Genomic DNA, 17,932 nt, shown 5'->3' with positions numbered 1-17,932 from the left:
AAGCCTTTTCATCGACTATTTCAGGCGCAGCAACTGAAGGAGCTTTGTGGCGCAGAGCGAGGGGCTGCGCGGCCGGGGGGCGGCGGGGGCTGCGGGCCGGGGGTCTGGGGGCTGCTGGAGGTGCCTGGGACTGGGGTTCACGGCCGGGCTGCGGGCGATTCACCGGGACAATGCCGCCTCGGGGGTGATGGATTGAGCCCCGCTGGGTGCCACCCCGCCGGCCGTGCGGGAACGAGCCCGCCCTGTACCAAAAAAAGGAGGAAAAGGGGTTTTGGATGAGTCTGTCCCATCATGGCAGGATCCTCTCCCAGCGTGGGGAGGGGTGGGCACGTCCCCGGAGCATTCCTGGGGTGGGGGACAGGGGCACTGGGGTGGGGGACAGGGACACTGGGGTGGGATGGGGGCACCCTCGGAGGGATGGGGTACCATGGGTGGGATGGGGACACCATAGGTGGGATGGGGGCACCCCGAGACAGATGGGGGCAGGGATGGGAGCACCGAGACGGGAGGGGACACCCTGGGAGGGATGGAGGGACCCAGGGCACGAGGGGGACCCCAGGGCAGGGTGGCAGGAACACGGACTGAATGGGGGGACCACGAGTAAGCTGAGAACGCTCAGATGGGTCAGAAGTGTCACCCCGCGTGGGACGGGGGACACGGCTGGGAGGTGACACCCCGCGTGGAACGGGGAGACCCCAACTGGGGCACCCTGGGCCGGGTGGGGGAGCCCCGGATGGGATGGGGGCGGCACGGACGGGACGGGGGGGAGCCCGGACGGGATGGAGGGGCCGCAGAACGTGCCAGGAGCCCCCGGACCGTGCGGGGAGCCCCGGTCGGGATGGGGGGGTCCCGGACCGTGCGGGGAGCCCCGGTCGGGATGGGGGGGCCCCGGACCGTGCGGGGAGCCCCGGTCGGGATGGGGGGGCCCCGGACCGTGCGGGGAGCCCCGGTCGCGGCGGCACCGAGCGCGGCCGGTGCGGGGCCGGCGCGGGACCCTCGCGGAGCGGAGCGGGCCCGGCGGGGCGGCGCGAGCCCCTGCCCGGCCCCCGGTGTCGGTTTGCATCCCGGCTCCTCCCCGCCCCGCCGCCCCGCGCATTCCCGACCCTCCGGGCGGTGGCGGCGGCGGCGGCGGGGCCCGGCGGGGCCGGGGCGGGACCCCACGATGCCGCAGCTGGAACCCACGGGGGGGGACGACCTGGGGGCCCCCGACGAGCTCATCGCCTTCCAGGACGAGGGCGAGGAGCAGGACAAGGGCGCGGGGCGCGGCTCGGCCCACGGGGACCTGGACGAGCTCAAGTCCTCGCTGGTCAGCGAGACCGAGAACCGGGGGGGCCCCGGCGGCGCGGCCGGCCCCGGCCCCGAGGTGAGGCGGGGGGCGGCGGGGAGCCGGGGGGAGGCGCCCCCCGCCCGGCCCCGCTCCGCTCACCGCCTCTCCCCGCAGGCGGAGCGGCCCCCGCCGCCCCGGGAAAGTTTCCAGAAGCCGCGGGACTCGCTGGCAGAAGGTACCGGACCCCCCCTCCCCGCTGCCCGCCGCATCCCCCGGGAGCCGCCGGCACTTCCCAACTTCTTTGTTTCCGCCCCCGCTGCGGGCGGGACCCCTTGCGTGCCCCCCCCGTGTCCGTGTCCTCCGCTCCTCCCCGCGGTGTCCCCCGGGGCCGGGTCCCCTCCGGGCCGTGCGTGTCCCCCCCGTGTGTGTCCCCCCCGTGTCCCCGCCCCGGCCACCGGCCCCGGGCATGGATCGGTGATCGGTGCCCCCGTGGCTCGGGACGCCCCCGGGGCCGGCTCCGTTCGGGGGGCAGTGACCGGCACCGGGAGCCGCCGCCGCCCCCGGGGCTGCCCCGCGCAGCCGAGACCCCCAGAAGAACCAGGGACACCCCAAAGGGACCTGACCGGGCCCCTCCCCGGCGGAGATCCCCCAAAAGACCCCCCCAAAGGGGCTTGGGCACCCCCAGAGGGGCGCACCAGCTGCCCCCCAAGTGGGACCCCCTAGACAATCAGGGATCCCCTAAAAAATCGAGGAACCCCCCAAATGACTTGGGCCCCCCAGAGGGACCCCCCCACCCTCCGCGAGAACCAAGGACTCCCCCAAAATTCCGTCGGAGACCTCCGGAGGAACCCGCGACCCTCCCCAATGGATTTGGGCATCCCCGAGGGTCCCCCCGCGCCCTTCCGCCCGCTGACGCCCCCTCCCTTCTCCCGCAGTGGTCAGACGGCCGCAGGATGGGGCGTTCTTTAAGGGCCCCCCGTACCCCGGGTACCCGTTCCTGATGCTCCCGGAGCTGGGCAGCCCCTACCTCGCCAACGGAGCGCTGTCCCCCGGCGGAGCCCGCACCGTAAGTGCCCCCCGGACCCTCCCCTCACCTTTCGCGGGTGCTCAGAGCCCCCCAAGCCCGTCCTGCAGGACACCGACCACCTGATGCTAAGAAAAAGAAATTTGGTTTATTTATTTTAGTTTTGGCTCACTTCGCCCCTTTTGGGGGGGAGTTTAGAGGGGGGTGGGGAGTTTGGGGGGGCTTCGCTCCGGGGGACCCGCCCCGAAACCTGACCCTGAGCTGCTGCTTTTCTCATTTAAACGGGTTTTAAAGCCGTTAATGGGCCGACATTGGCCGCGGGGGGAGAAGTGATTAAGCAAATTGAGCGAGAACTGGGGGGGGGGGTGGGCGAGGGGGAGCGACCCCCTCCCCTCAGCAGGGTCCCTCGACCCCCAGACCGTCCCGGGCAGCGTCCCAGAGCGATGTGAGGGATGTGGAGGTGCTCTGGGAACACAAGGTGTTCCTACGGGGCCATCCTGGGGGGAAATCAGAGCCCCCCAGGGGAGGAGGGAATTCTGAGCCCTCCGGGGGTCCCGACCCCTCGGGGGGGGATGCTGACAGTGGGACCCCCTCGCTCCCGATCATCCAGGTGTATTCCTCGCTCCGGAGATGCTTTTCCACGTTATTTCTGCGGATCCACAGGAAACTGTGTGGAATTTACACGTGATAACAATGTTTGTGGTGGTTCGGAATCCCGGAACCCCCCTGGTTCCCCCGGAGGGTTTTCCGCATTTTCAGGGTTTTCCTACTTTTGCTTTCCTGGAAGCAACTGGTTGGAGCGGCCGTGAAGTGCAAATCCCGGGATGGGGAGGGCAGATAAGCTAATTATCGCGGCTGGATAAAGGCTGTATTCCCAATTTGTCACTCCTGGGATTAGGAGGTGTTGGGGATGAGGCAGGGCTGACCGCGATGCCAAACACTGGCCGGGAATCCGGGATAATGAGCAGGGATTGGGCTCGGGATCCGTCACAAGCGGCCACTAACGATGATTTAATGAATCCCAGAAAGGGGATTAATTAACAGGGGCTGGGGCGGGTGTCGCCTCCCGGATGTTTCAGGGGGATGGCTGGCGTTGGGAAAGCGTGGATTTGGGCTGAATTCCGACGGAATGGGGCCTCCGGTTAGTGAGGGGTCTGTGGGGATGCTGGGGGCGGCTCGGGGGAGTTTTGTGATGCTCTGGATCCCCCGGGAGAGCAGCAGAGCTCTGTGCACAGCACCAACCCCTCCTGTGAGTGTGGCAGCACAGGGATCCCCCAGATCCCAGATGGGCACAGTGTCCCTGATCCCACACTGGATCCAGCTGGGCACAGCACCCTGACCCTGGACCAGACCCAGCAAGGCTCAGCATCCTCAGTCAAACAGGACACTGCAGGACGGAGCATCCTTGGTCCTGCTCTGGATCCAGCCAGGCACAGCACCCTGACCCTGAGCATCCTCAGTCAAACAGGAGAGTCAGGACAGAGCATCCTTGGCCCAGGTCTGGATCCATCTTGGCACAGCACCCTGACCCTGGACCAGCAAGGCTCAGCATCCTCAGTCAAACAGGACACTGCAGGACAGAGCATCCTTGGTCCTGCTCTGGATCAAGCCGGGCACAGCACCTGTGATTCTGTGCAGCATCCTGGACCCTACACCAGATCCTGCTGGCTCAGCGTGCCTGATCTCCTGTTGGATCCTGTTCCTGATCCTTCCAGGCATCCCTGACTCTGTGCTGAATCCATCTGGACGCACATCCTGACCCTGAACTGGACCCAGCAAGGCTCAGCATCCTCAATCAAACAGAAGAAGAGTCAGGACAGAGCATCCTTGGTCCAGGTCTGGATCCAGCTGGGCACAGCATCCTGGATCTGACCCTGCATCCACGCAGGCTCAGCCTCCTCACTCCACACCTCAGCCTCTGGGGACAGAATCTTCCATGGAGCTGGACACAGCACCTGGACACACCCAGGCACAGCTGGACACGGCACCCTGATCCCTCCTGGATACACCCAGGAAGAGCTGGACACGGCACCCTGATCCCTCCTGCATCCATCCAGGCACAGCTGGACGCAGCATCTGGATATACCCAGGCACAGCCTCCCAGCCCCGTGCTGGCAGCAGCCCCCGGTGCCCCTGGATCCAGCCCCACATCCCCACACGCAGCACGGCCCCGGGGCACCGAGCTCCCAACCCGGGTGCCCTGGGTGGGCCTGGACACGCGGAGCTCCGGGGTGGCAGCAGCAGGCACAGCCTGCCCTGGGAACTGCCCTTGCCCCGTTTCCTTCTTGTTTCTGCCCCAGTTTGGAGCTGATCTGCAGGACCCAGCCATCCCAGAGGCCATGGCACCCACCCAGGTGCCGTGGATTGAAGGGAGAAGAAAGATTTTAGGAGAAGAATCCCAATCCCCAGATAATCTCCGTGGCTGGGAGATGCTCTGAGGAGGAGGCCGGGAAGGCGATGGATGAGTCTGCAGGTGCCAGCACTGATCTGACACACCAACAGCTGGAGGGATTGTTTGCAATACTGGGAATTCTGCATTTCTCCACTCCAAAATCTATGGAAATATGGGAAATATTTAGGAATCTGGTTGCACAGTGCCTTTCCACACTCCAGACCAGGAGAAGTCACATCCCTGTGCCAACCCACCAAGCTCCAGTGGATGGATGCTGCTGCTCTCCAATCTCCGTGAACTCACTTTGCTCCTGGAATGCTTCCAGCTGGGATCCTGGAATTTGGGAAGTCTCCGTGGTCCCCAGCATCACTTTCCTGGCAGTTTCTGCCCAGGGAGAATTTTGGGGGCTCTGCTCTGATGGTGAAGGAATTTGCTGGAATCTGACGGTGGCATTGTTGGGAGCAGCGTTCCTGCCAATTTTCCTCAATTCCAATCAGGAATTGGGGACCTGTGAGGCGGTGTTTGGCTTCTTGGGATTATTCCCAACAACCCAAGGTGGATGGAGAGGGAATACTCTGGATGTGCACGAGCTGGATGGATGCAAATCCCCATTGCCACATGATGGATCCATTTATTCAGGGTGGTGTGGAGCTGATGGGTTTTACCCCAAACCCAGAATGGGATGGATCCATACTGGGCAAAACCTCATCCCAGCATCTTCCTCCTGCTCGGGAAGTGGATGGGAACCAGGCACGGAGCAGCGACCGTGCACAGGATTGGCACCATTCCCAAGAAAACCAGTTTAACCCCAGGAATTCGAGTCTGGAGGCGAGGATTTAAATAAATCCAAACCTTCCTCAGGCGTGGAATTCCATCCAAACAGCTCTCCCGACGCTGTGCTGGTGTAATTAATGCACCTCGGTGTAATTAATGCGCTGAGGCAGGCTACGATCCCAAAATAAATGAGGGAAAAATCCATAACCTGGACCTATTCCGGCGTTTTTTGCGCCACTCCTGCGATGAATTCCCGAGGATACAGAGCCCTATCTGTCTCCTAAAGAAAATAGATCCTTAACTGCGCTGCTGCCAAGGAAAACGATTAAAATACGGATTTTTGGCAGGGAGAAGGGCTGCTCCAAAAGCCGGGCGGGTCTCGCTGGCGGTTCTGGCAGAGCCTGGAGGGATTTTGGCGCTGGGATGCGGATGGAGGTGTTGGAATGGGGGGATTTTTCTGGCGTGGGGGCCCGCTCCATGCTCAGCATCCTGGGACCAGTTCCTCCTCCTTCCTGCTGCACTAATTCGGGATTTTCTGCTTTATTTGGGATTTGCCCCCCATCGGCGCCGCCCTCCTTCTCCACCTGGTAAATATTAAGGGAAAACCCTGTTTTTCCCCACTCTTTGGCTTGTCCTCGCTGCTGTGTGCAGCTGCTGGGCTGATCCGGCGCCGAGCCCTCCCCATGCCTCAGTTTCCCTCTCGCAGGCTCCGCAGAGCTGCCGCACACAATGGCCCCTTTATCCCGCTCCTTAATTATGCTCTTCGGCTAATTACCCCTTGGGCGGGGCTTGCAGACCTCCAGGAGGTTCCCACCCCCCGAACCTCCCTCCTCCCTGCTTTTCTAACACGATTCCCAAATTAAAGCGATGAAGTAAGCGCTCGGGGCGCCTCTGCTCGGCCCTGGGATTGTTCCGGGACTGAGGCGCATTCATCATCCTTCTGGAATTCCCAGCAGCTGCTTTTCATTAGTTTTCCTTCCTTCGAGTCGCGGGCGGGGAAGAGGAACCCGGGGGGAAGTGCCCGGTGCATCCTGGACGGAGGAAGAGGAGGGATGAGGGAAAAGGGGATGGAACCGGGAGCGGTCGTGCTGTGTTTTCCTCTCTGGGAGTTTGGGGAAAGGGCATGGAGGAGGAGGGGAAGGGCTGATGTGCCCCTTCTCGGTTTGCCTCTTTTCTGGTGGTGTTTTGGCAAGGATTTCAGCCTGTGTGTTCAGCCTGGGGATCCTGGGAATATTGGGGATCTTGAGAGTCCCTGGGGATGCTGGGGATGCTGGTGAGGGCTTGGCAGAGGGTAGGGGAGGGGCAGGACTGGAGCTGGCTGTGCTGGTGCCATCCCCAGCTCCAGGAGGCTCTGGAAGCTCTGGGACACGGATCTGGCTGTGCTGGAGCTTTGGCTGAGCCTGTTGCTCCTGCTGGGGTCCCCCAGAGGATGCAGGCCATGAATGGATCCATTGAGGGAGCTGCAGACAAAAGCCTGGGCCAGCAGCGGGGTCTGGGGCCACTGGCTGTGGGGACGGGGAGCAGGGGCTGCGAGTTGGGGTCCTCTGTGGGTGGGAGAGGCTCGGGGCACCCATGGGTGGACCCAGGACCACCCTGGGCTGTGCCCACTGCAGTGCTCCAGCCTCATCCACAGCATCCATCCCATCCCATGGATCCCATCCCATGGATCCCATTCCCAATCCCAGCCCATGGATCCCATTCCCAATCCCAGCCCACCCTCCTCTGGGCCCCAGCTCTCCCTCAGATGCCACCCAGGGTGCGGATGTGGGATCTGTGGATGGGGATCAGGTAGCACCAGTGCCACCTCTCCAAGCTCATCCCAAATTGAGTTGGTTTTGTTTTTAACTTATTTTTCATCTCCCAGCCCCATTGGCATTTCCCATCTGGTGCCTGTGTTACGGGAACGGACAAACAGCTGCTGTTGGGGTGTGACAAACCCTCATCCCCACCCCAAAATCCCCATCCCCAGCTGGGACACCCTTTGCGTGGCTGCCGTCACCCAAAAAATACCAAAAGAGAACGTGGAGATGTCTCCTGCATCAACCCTAAAGCCCTTAGAAACCCTAAATCCTGATGGAACAATAACTCTTATTTTGGGGGATTTTTGGGATTCTCCCTGGGATGTGGGGGTGCAGGAGACCCTCCTGGGAGTCCCCTGGCTGGGATTTGTCATGCTGGTGCTCATGGGCAACATCTGGAGGAGATTATTGGGCTGGGAAGCGGATGGATGGATGGCGGGGGTGGGGGAGAGATTTATGTCTGCTTGCCTGGGCTGTAAATCCAGCTGTAATTGGGATTTCTGCCTCCCCAGCCATCCCGGGGAATGCAGCAGCTGTGGGGCCGGGATGCTGCTGGCTTTGCTGCCTGGCTGTTGGCACTGGGGGGCTTTGTTGGGGTGTGGAGGACACCCCGTCCTGCCTCAGGAGGGTGAGAGGCCAGGTCCCCATTTCCCCTCTCCTTTTCCCCTTTCCCCTCTCTTTTTTCCCCATTTTGGGGCTTCCCCCAGTCCCCACTGGTGCCATCCCCATTGCAGCATCCCTGCTTGCAGCCCCAGACCCTTCTACCAGGGCAGATTTGGGGGGTTTTTTCCACCTTCTTATGCCCAAACACAAAGTTTTGGAGGAACTGGAGGATGCATCGAGCCCAGCATCCCCATTTCTCTCCAAAATCCCATTCCCTGTCACTCCTGGAGCCAAATTTGGGTGTTTTTTTCCGGAACAATCCACTGACACTGGGATCAGGACAGACAGACAGGAGGGGCTGGGACACGCAGCTGGGTGATGGAACCCTGGACAGGAGGGTGACAAACCCCTCTGGGACACGGGCACATGGAGCTGCCAGGACCTGCGGCTATGGGGTGGGACACACCAGCACCCACAGCAGGACCCACCAGGGGCTCTCCCCCTGCCCAGGGCAGCAGCACAGCTGGGCTGGAGCCTGTGCAGGGCAGGAGGAGTGGGAATCCTCTGGTGAACGCCCCCAGCTGCACACCAGGGCATCCCCGGCCCCTTCCCCTGGGTCTGGGGGCTCCCGGGGGGCTGGGCTCCAGCAGGGAAGGGGTTACCCCTGCTTTTAATTGGCTGCTAACGAGCACCCAGGGCTGGCTCTAATCTCTCTGGAATGTGACCGATTTTCAACTATTTTCTCTTTTTATTTGTTTTTTTTTTTTTTTTTTTTTTTGCTGCTGTTTCCCAGCTCGGGTCCCCGTTGTGGGACAGTGGGGGGACAGTGGGGCTGTGTCCCAGCTGGAGCCAGGGGATGGGGAGGAAGAGGAGGGGAAGGGGAGGGAGTGGGGGTCATTTTGTCATTTTCCCACATCACCACTGAACCGTTCAGCGGCTCCCCCCGCTTTGTACATTTTGAGAGTCCCCCCTGTTCCTCCCTTTCCCTTCCCCAGGCTCCCAAAATGAGAATTCAGCCTTTTATCCCCAAAACTTCCCCCAGTGCTGTCCCTTGGCATCTCCTCTGCTCACAGGGCAGCCCAGAAAGCCCCTCGGGGTGGGGAGGGGGCTGGCCTGGGGCTGGGGGGCTCGGGGACCCCTCAGCTTCGGGGCTGTGCCGTGCCGGGGGGCCCTGGGTGGGGGTCCTGGCAGGGTTAACGCTGGGTTTGGGTTCCAGCTGCCCCGGCTCAGGGCTCAGGCAGGTTTGTGTTTGGGGAAATTCCTGCAGCAGCTGCTGCCGCCACGTTCCCACATTCTGCAGCCCTGGCATCTCCAGGGACCCTCCCTCCCTCCCTCTGGTGCCTCTGGCCCCCCAAACACGCACAGAGCCCCTTTTTGGGGTGCCAGGCAGACACCCCAGTGTCACAGCAGGATCCTAACCCAGACTGGGAGAAAAACCCCAAAACCCCTGTGCCCGTGGGCTGGGGGGTCCTTGGCTGGCTGAGCAGGCCAGGCTGGGGGATATTTTGGGGTCAGAGGGTTGTTTCTGAGCTAGGGAGGATTTGGGGATTGGGGGGAGGTTTTGATGCTGGGGAATCTTTTGGGGATGGGGTTATTTTGGAGGGCTCTGGGAACGTTTTGGGGCTGACTGGGATGTTTCAGGGTTGGGGGGGTTTGGGCCTGGGGGTGTTTTGGGGCCAGGGCTGGGTTGGTTTTGGGGCAGGGTTGTTTTTTTTTTTTGGGGCAGGGTTTTTTTTTGGGGCAGGATTTTTCGGGGCAGGGTTTTTTGGTTTTTGGGGCCCAGGGGCTGCGTGGGGGTCCCTGCAGGGCAGTGTCCATCCCTCCCACAGTACCTGCAGATGAAGTGGCCGCTGCTGGACGTGCCGGCCGGGGCCACGCTCAAGGACAGGAGCTCGCCCTCGCCCGCCCACCTGGTGAGAGACAGGGGCAGCCCCCAGACCCAGGGGGGGTTCACAGCATCCCCATGGTCCTCTCCCCTTCCATGGGGGGGATGCGGGGGTGGTTTGGGCTGGGGAGGGACCTTAAAGAGCCAAGGGGGCAGGGACACCCTCAGTGGGGCAGGGACACCTCCATTGGGGCAGGGACACCTCCATTGGGGCAGGGACACCCTCAGTGGGGCAGGGACACCCCCATTGGGGCAGGGACACCCTCGGTGGGGCAGGGACACCCCCATTGGGGCAGGGACACCCTCAGTGGGGCAGGGACACCTCCATTGGGGCAGGGACACCCTCGGTGGGGCAGGGACACCCCCATTGGGGCAGGGACACCCTCGGTGGGGCAGGGACACCTCCATTGGGGCAGGGACACCTTCCCTGGGGCCGTTCCCGTGGGCTGAGCCCTGCCCTGCCCTCTCTCCCCCCAGTCCAACAAGGTGCCCGTGGTGCAGCACGCCCATCACATGCACCCCCTGACGCCGCTCATCACCTACAGCAGCGAGCCCTTCCCGCCCGGCTCGCCCCCCGGGCACCTGAGCCCCGACATCGACCCCAAAACGGGTGAGCGGGGCTGGGGGGACACCTGGGGGACACCTGGGGGTGAGGAGCGGGGCTGGGGGACACATCTAGAGGGGGGCTCTGGGGTGCTCAAAGGGGGGATCTGGGGGGCACAGGGGGCTCTGGGGTGTTCACAGAGGTGATCTGGGGTGCTCGGAGGGGATCTGGGGGGATTTGGGGTGCTCAGTGGGATCTGGGGTGCTCATGGAAGTGTTTTGGGGGGCACAGGGTGCTCAGTGGGATCTGTGGTGCTCTGGGGTATCTGGGGTGCTCACGGAAGGTGCTGGGGGGCACGGGGGGCTCCTTGGCTGCTCTGACCCCCCTCTGCCCTCACAGGGATCCCACGGCCGCCGCACCCCCCCGAGCTGCCCCCCTACTACCCCCTGTCCCCCGGGGCCGTGGGGCAGCTGCCACCCCCGCTGGGCTGGCTCGTGCCACAGTAAGGACGGGGGGCTTTGGGGTTTGGGGTGCAGGGAGGGGGCTGGCTGTGCTTGGGGGCCGAATTTGGGGTGCTGGGAGGGGGCTGGCTGTGCTTGGGGCAGAATCTGGGGTCCTGTCGGGGTGGGAAGGGAGGGACTCCGTGCTGCTGGAAAATTTGGGGATCCTGCAGATGGACAGAGCAGCCCAAGAGTGCTCATGAAGTGGAAAAGGATTTTTTTTTTCCCCAAAAAATTCGTGTTTTTGTAGGCAAGGACAGCCCGTGTACTCCATCCCTGCCGGGGGCTTCCGGCACCCCTACCCTGCCCTGGCCATGAACGCCTCTATGTCCAGGTGGGGCTGGGTCTGTGGGGCGGATTTGGGGTCTCTGGGGTCTCTCATGAATGCCTCCATGTCCAGGTGGGGCTGGGTTTATGGGGTGGATTTGAGGTTTCTAGGGTGGATTGGGGTTCCAGCACGGATTCGGGGTTTCCAGTGTGAATTTTGGGTTCTGTCACGTTCTCGGGGTTCCCGGCTGGGCTGGGGCAGGCGCTCTCTGAACCCGGGCGGTTCTGGGGGGTCTCTGGCCGTCTGTCCCACCCCTGCTGTCTGTCCCCTCCTGTGCAGCTTGATGTCCAGCCGCTTCTCGCCGCACGTGGTGCCGCCCCCCGCGCACGGGCTGCACCCCTCGGGCATCCCCCACCCCACCATCGTCTCCCCCATCGTCAAGCAGGAGCCCCCCCAGCCCAGCTCCAGCCCCGCCGGCACCTCGTGAGTGGGGACAGGGGGGACAGGGTGTGCTCCTGGGGGTCCTGACCCGGGCTGGTGCTCACAGGGGTCCCAAAATGAGCAAAGAGAATCTTGACTCCGTGTTTCAGAAGGCTGGTTTATTATTTTGTGATGTATATTATATTAAAATGATATATTATAATATATAACATATTAAAATTTTAATTTAAAGATTAAAATTTAAAATTAAAAAATAATTTGAAAATTAAACAATTAAAGTATTACAAATTTACATTTTAAAATTTATATTTTAATTTAAAGATTAAAATTTAATTAAATATATTAAAATTATATATTGTACTATATTATATAATATATATAATATATTATATATATTATATATAATATATATTATATATTATATATTATATGTTATGTCGCATTAATTATATATTAATATACTATAGTATATTAATGTATTACAATATACTATATTGTATAATATAGTATATATATTGATATGTTATAATCCGATATATTAATATAATAACATAATATATAAATGATATATTGATGTATTAAAATGATATATTAAAAGTATACTAAAAGAATAGAAGTAAGGGTTTAATCAGAAAGCTAGCAAAAAATAGAAATAAATGATAATAAAAGAATAGAAAGGAATGATAATGCAATCTTGTGACTGATGAGAGAGTCCTAGCCAGCTGACTGTGATTGGCCATTAATCAGAAACAACCCCATGAGACCAATCACAGATGCACCTGTTGCATTCCACAGCAGCAGATAATCAATGTTTACATTTCGTTTCTGAGACCTCTCAGCCTCTCAGGAGAAAAAATCCTAAGGAAAGGATTTTCCATAAAATTCGTCCGTGATTTTTCATAAAATAAGTCCTGACCCTCCTGTCCCGCTCCTCCCATGGCAGGAAATCCCCCGTGGCCGTGAAGAAGGAGGAGGAGAAGAAGCCGCACATCAAGAAGCCTCTGAACGCCTTCATGCTGTACATGAAGGAGATGAGGGCCAAGGTGGTGGCCGAGTGCACGCTGAAGGAGAGCGCGGCCATCAACCAGATCCTGGGACGGAGGGTACGGAGTAGGGACCCCAGGGACCCTTTTGGGGGTTAGGGCCCACCTGGGCACTGCCCCAGGGACCTTGCAGCCCCCGCACCTGGGCACTGCCAGCCCAGGAGCCCCAGGGAGCTCCTGGTGACCTGGGATGGGGTGGACAGCAGGTGCTTGGGGTCAGCACTGTGGATTTGGGGATTCCAGCCACCTTTGGGGTCCCCAGCGAGGGTTTGGGGGTTCCTGGAGCAGCTCTGGGATTCCCAGTGTGGGTTTGGGGGTTCCCAGCCTGGTTTTGGGGTCCCCGGGGTGGCTCTGGGGTCCCTGGGGCAGTTCTGGTGTCCCCATCGTGCTGTCCCCGCAGTGGCACTCGCTGTCCCGGGAGGAGCAGGCCAAGTACTACGAGCTGGCGCGGAAGGAGCGGCAGCTGCACTCGCAGCTCTACCCGACCTGGTCAGCAAGGGACAACTACGTACGTGTGACCCCCCCCTCCCCTCCATGGGGACCCCAGCCCCTTCCTGGGGTTTGTCTGTGCTGGGAGGGGACTGGCTGGGCTGGGGGCAGAGTTTGGGGTGCTGGGAGAGGGCTGGCTGTGCTTGGGGCAGAATTCAGGCTGCTGGGGCAGCGTGTGACGGTTTCGGTCCCCTCCACGCGCTCTCCCATCCGCATGTCCCACCCCAGCACCCCCGTGGCAGCCGGGAGCCGCGGGAGGAGCTGAAACTCTCTCGTTCAGGGCAAGAAGAAAAAGCGGAAGCGCGAGAAGCTGGCCCAGCAGCAACAACAGCAGCAGCAGCAGCAGCAGGGCCCCGATGCCGACGGTGAGTGCCCCTCACGCTGTCCCTGTCCCCTCACGCCATCCCTGTCCCCTCAGGCCCCCTGTGCCCCTCACGCTGTCCCTGTCCCCGCAGGCTCGCTGCCCGCCCGGAGCAAGAAGCCCTGCGTGGTGCCCTTCCTGCCCGAGAAGCCGTGCCCCAGCCCGGCCTCGTCGCACGGCTCCATGCTGGACTCCCCGGCCACGCCGTCGGCCGCCCTGGCCTCGCCGGCCGCGCCGGCCGCCACGCACTCGGAGCAGGCCCAGCCGCTCTCGCTCACCACCAAGCCCGAGGCCCGGGCCCAGCTCAGCAAATCCTCCTCTTCCTCCTCCTCCTCCTCCTCGCTGCTCTCCAGGCCCGTCCCCTTCGCCTCGGGGGCCCCCTCGGCCCTGCTGGCCTCCCCTCCCGGCGCCATGCCGGCCGCCCTGGCCGCGCTGCAGACGCAGCCGCTGTCCCTGGTCACCAAACCCGCTGACTGAGGGACCAGCCTCCCCTCCTGTCCTTCCCCACCCCGTCCCCTCCCCGCTGTACATTGCAGAAGCCACAATCAAGATTTGAACGCAGCCAAAACCATTATTGGTCAATATTTGACCTTTCTGAACTCTTTGGGGAGCAGGCTCTGGAGGGAAGGGGCTTTCTGCTCAGAGCTGCTGCCAGCGGTCAACCTAAAGACTGTTTTTATTAAAAAAAAAAGGAGAAAACAAAAAAAAAAAGATAAAAAAATGATGGCATAGACCCTCCAGAAGGTGCCGCCGAGGGGGATCTCTGAGGGAGGAACCGATGCCCGTCGCTGCCGTGGGGCTCGGGGATGGACCCTCACGGTGGTGCCAGCCCCAGACTCGGCAGGCGTGGGCTGGAACTGGCTCTCCATCCCGGATCCAGGGGCAGGAACGCCTCCAGCTGCTCCCAAATCCTGCTCCGTGCCCTGGCACGGGGCTGGTGCTGCCCCGTCGGTGCTGCTCCTGCCCACCACGCTCCTGCTGCGCTGGGCAGGGCCTGGGGCTGAGCCCCGGGAGGGGTTGTGTTTTTATCACCTCAAAAAATCCTGTTATTTTTCACAAAAGGAAATAAAAACTGCAGCTGCAGCCGGCGGTGTGAGTGTGGTCTTTGTGGGGAGCGCTCACCTCTTTTCCTCTGCCACTTTTCCTGGGAAATACCTCGGGATGGAATTCCTGCTCCCAAGCTCCAGCATCCCTGAACAGCTCTGGCCATGGGCTCAGGGGGATTTTGGGGTGCCACCAACAGGGTACAGCTTGCTAGAGTCACCCAGGCATCAGGACAGGGCGGGTTGGGTGAACCAGTGCCTGAGAAACCGGGGACTGGGAGTTACTGGTGTGTACTGGGTGCTCTGGCGCTGCTTCTGGCGTTGCAACAGAAAACCAACTCAATGGAATTTCAGCCCATTTGGGGTCCTCAGTCAGCTCCATACCTGGGTGTATCAGGACTCTTCCTCTCCTTGTATTTCAGCAGGAAAAAAACCCTCAATTTTCCCCCCAGAACTCACGATTTTGTCTCTGTTGCAGACTGACCTGGAGGTGCACCTGCCTGGAGTTAATTTATGAGGAGGATGTGTCTGTGTTTTCCAGATGTGAGAGGTGTTGGCATCCATATCAGCAGCAGAAAACACCTGGATTGGAGGATTTTCATACCAGAGCTGGGCAGAACTCCAAAAACCCCCACCTGAACCAGGCCCCAGCTGTGGACACTGACCTGAGCCCTGGGGACACACCTGGGGCCAGCTCCAAAACCCTGTGGAAGCTCCAGCAGGAGCGTGGCTGCTCTATCCAGCCCAGGACCATCATGTGGGCAGCTGGAATCGCCAGCTTGGAGCATCCCAGAGCTGCCAGAGCCAAGATCTGGGAGGTGCTTCCATTATTTAAATTTCCAAATTATTTAAATTTCTTGCTTTCAGAGAGGAAAACCTGTGTGAATTCTGGCCTGGAGCTGGGGAGGAGCAGCCACGTGTCACACAGCTGGGGCTGAGGGGATTAGGGTGCACCCAGAACGTGCGTGGCCATTGCCTGAAAAGAGCCAAAACTGAGCTTTTTTTGAGAGAAGCCATTCCAAGGAAGTGATTTTTGGTGAGGAGGACGCCCGGCCCCGCTCTCCCCAGCACCAGGAGCAGGCTGTGCACAAGCAGCCCCTTGGATTGGATTTCATGGGGCATTAGAGGCATGGAGAGAGCCCTGTCACAGGGATTAAACCCCAGCCAGAGCCAGACAGCCCCAGACAGATGTTGGGCTTCAGCAGGAGAATATTCCTTTGTTTGACTCAGAGCTTTCCCATAGGGACAGGGAACATCTGTTCCACTGCCTGGTGCTGCCCTGGGGCTGGGGCAGGCTGGGGTGAGCCCTGCCAGGGGCTGTGGGTGCCCAGGCCCTGCTCTGGGCAGGAGGTGACACAGGGCAGCGGTGCTGTGCACAGAAATTGGGTCCTTTTCCGGTTTTATTGTCCTCTGGAGTGCTCCCACGGGAGGTGTGTCTGCCCACCGGGGTGAAAATGCAGCATTCAGAGTGATTGTCCATGGAAAATGAGGTTTTTTGGATTTTATTGTCCTCTGGAGTGCTCCCACAGGAGCTGTGTCTGTCCACAGGTGTGAAAATGCAGCATTCAGGGTGGCTGTGCACAGAAATTGGGTCCTTTTTGGGAGCACCTGGGGCTCTCCAGGCTCTCTCAGGACACCTTGGGTGCACCTGGGGCTCTCCTGGCTGCTCCAAGGACACCTTGGGCGCACCTGGGGCTCTCCTGGCTCTCTCAGGACACCTTGGGAGCACCTGGGGCTCTCCTGGCTCTTTCTGGCACCTTGGGAGCACCTGGGGCTCTCCTGGCTGCTCCAAGGACACCTTGGGCGCACCTGGGGCTCTCCAGGCTCTCTCAGGACACCTTGGGAGCACCTGGGGCTCTCCTGGCTGCTCCAAGGACACCTTGGGCGCTCTCCTGGCTCTTTTCTGGCCGCGGGGCTCCTCCTGCCACCCCCTCCCGCTGTTTAATCGCAGCCCTGCCCCCCTGCAGGCTGGCCGGGCACTAATTGAGAAGCCTAATGAGGTCCCGGGGGTCTCCTGCCGAGATGGAGCTAATTAGGGGCTGCAGCACGGGCTCCGAGGTTGCTCCAAACCCCTTTTTTCCTTCTCGGGGCCAGATGTCCGGGGTGAGGCTGCGGCTCCCGTGCTGTCCTCGGGGCTCCTGCCAGAGCAGCTGCTGCAGAGGCACTGGCTACACTTAATACATTTTAATTAGCGTCATTAAATTCTTCCATTTGCTAATTGTTCCTCCTTTTGATCCTTTATCCCGAGCAGATTAGCCCTCGGGGGGGACGGGGCGGGCTGGGGGATGCGGACACGTCGGGCGAGGTGAGGACTTTATTATCCTGACACCAGACCTCGGGACAGCGGTGCAAACACCCCAATTAGCGCTAATTAGGGCCAGATCTGCGCGTCCGGCCTGCTCCGGGACAGAGCCATCCCCAAAAAGTGAATTTGCGGGGATCGGTGAGAGCAGAGGGCGCCCCAAAGCTGAAGGTGGGACGGAGCTGCGCCCAGGTGAGAACGGGCTCAGGTGTTGGGGGTCCTGGGGCTGCACCCTGGGGTCCCTCCCGGCCTGGGGCACCCCGGGATCCATGGACGGGAGGCGAGGGGAGGTCACTGCTCCTCCTCATCCTCAGCAATGCTGGATCCTGCGCTGCCCACGGTGCTTGGGGTGGAATCCCAACCCCATGGGCACAAACGCGGCCTGAGCTCAGCCGCTCTGCACTTCCAGGGGGCGGGTGGGAGCCGAGCATGAGAAACAGCCTCGGGTTTCTGTTGAAATCCCCCAAAAAGCGCCGGGCCAGCTGCTCTGGTCTCCCTGGGAAGGCTGGCACGGGCAGCAGGGGCTGTTGGAATGTGCTGAATGGAGCTGAGATTCCCCGGGGATCGGGAAAAAGAAACCATGAGAGGAGAAATTCAGCCACATCTCCCGCCACACTCCAAGCAGGATTATTCTCTGTGTTGGTTTCCATGTGATGTTTTTCCTCTGTTTCAGGAGAAACTGCAGCGGGCCATGGAGCCATGGAAGAGTGTGATCCCTGCTGGAGACAGAGTCCTGGATATTCAGCCCAGAGAAGAGAGATTTAACCGTCTAAACCAGACAAACTGAAAGAAGTGAACAGTCCTGGGTGCCTGCTGACAGTTTCCTGCTCCGCTGGGAATCGCTGCTGTGGAACAAGACAAGCCTGCTTGGGCCAAAAAAGAAAAACAACAGGTTATCAAAAAAATGAAGCAGCATCTGAAAAGTAACAGGTATCAAAAAAATTTTAAATATCTGAAAAACAACAGGGTATTAAAAAAATATAAAATAATACCCGAAAAATAGCGGGTTATCCAAAACCAGCAGGTTCTGCAGAGTTTGTCCTGGAGGAAAGGGGAAAGGAAAGGGAAGGGGAAAAGGAAAAGGAAAAGAAAGCAGCCCTGATTTCCTGCCGGCTGTCCCCAGCCTTGCCCACTCCAGAGCTGGTCTGGGGCTGCAGTCACTGCCTCTCTCATTGACTGTCCGCCCCGGGTTCTCAG

At 60.2% G+C, this 17,932-nt stretch overlaps 1 protein-coding gene across 1 annotated transcript; it reads left to right on the top strand.

The window, feature by feature from the left end:
* Positions 1 to 1,147: 1,147 nt before the first annotated feature.
* TCF7L1 (transcription factor 7 like 1) lies at positions 1,148 to 14,419 on the top strand. Its single transcript, XM_058820130.1, has 12 exons — positions 1,148 to 1,363; positions 1,442 to 1,502; positions 2,203 to 2,333; positions 9,689 to 9,772; positions 10,222 to 10,354; positions 10,688 to 10,790; positions 11,039 to 11,122; positions 11,396 to 11,539; positions 12,441 to 12,600; positions 12,941 to 13,048; positions 13,310 to 13,394; positions 13,485 to 14,419. The coding sequence occupies exons 1-12, from the start codon at positions 1,163 to 1,165 to the stop codon at positions 13,865 to 13,867; spliced, it is 1,677 nt and encodes a 558-aa protein (XP_058676113.1). The 5' UTR covers positions 1,148 to 1,162; the 3' UTR covers positions 13,868 to 14,419.
* Positions 14,420 to 17,932: the final 3,513 nt, after the last annotated feature.

This window comes from Ammospiza caudacuta, chromosome 26 (genome assembly GCF_027887145.1).
Source record: "Ammospiza caudacuta isolate bAmmCau1 chromosome 26, bAmmCau1.pri, whole genome shotgun sequence".
NCBI classification, from domain to species: Eukaryota; Metazoa; Chordata; class Aves; order Passeriformes; family Passerellidae; genus Ammospiza; species Ammospiza caudacuta.
The sequence above is the reverse complement of the archived record's forward strand: the minus strand, read 5'-3'. Positions and strand labels throughout refer to the sequence as shown.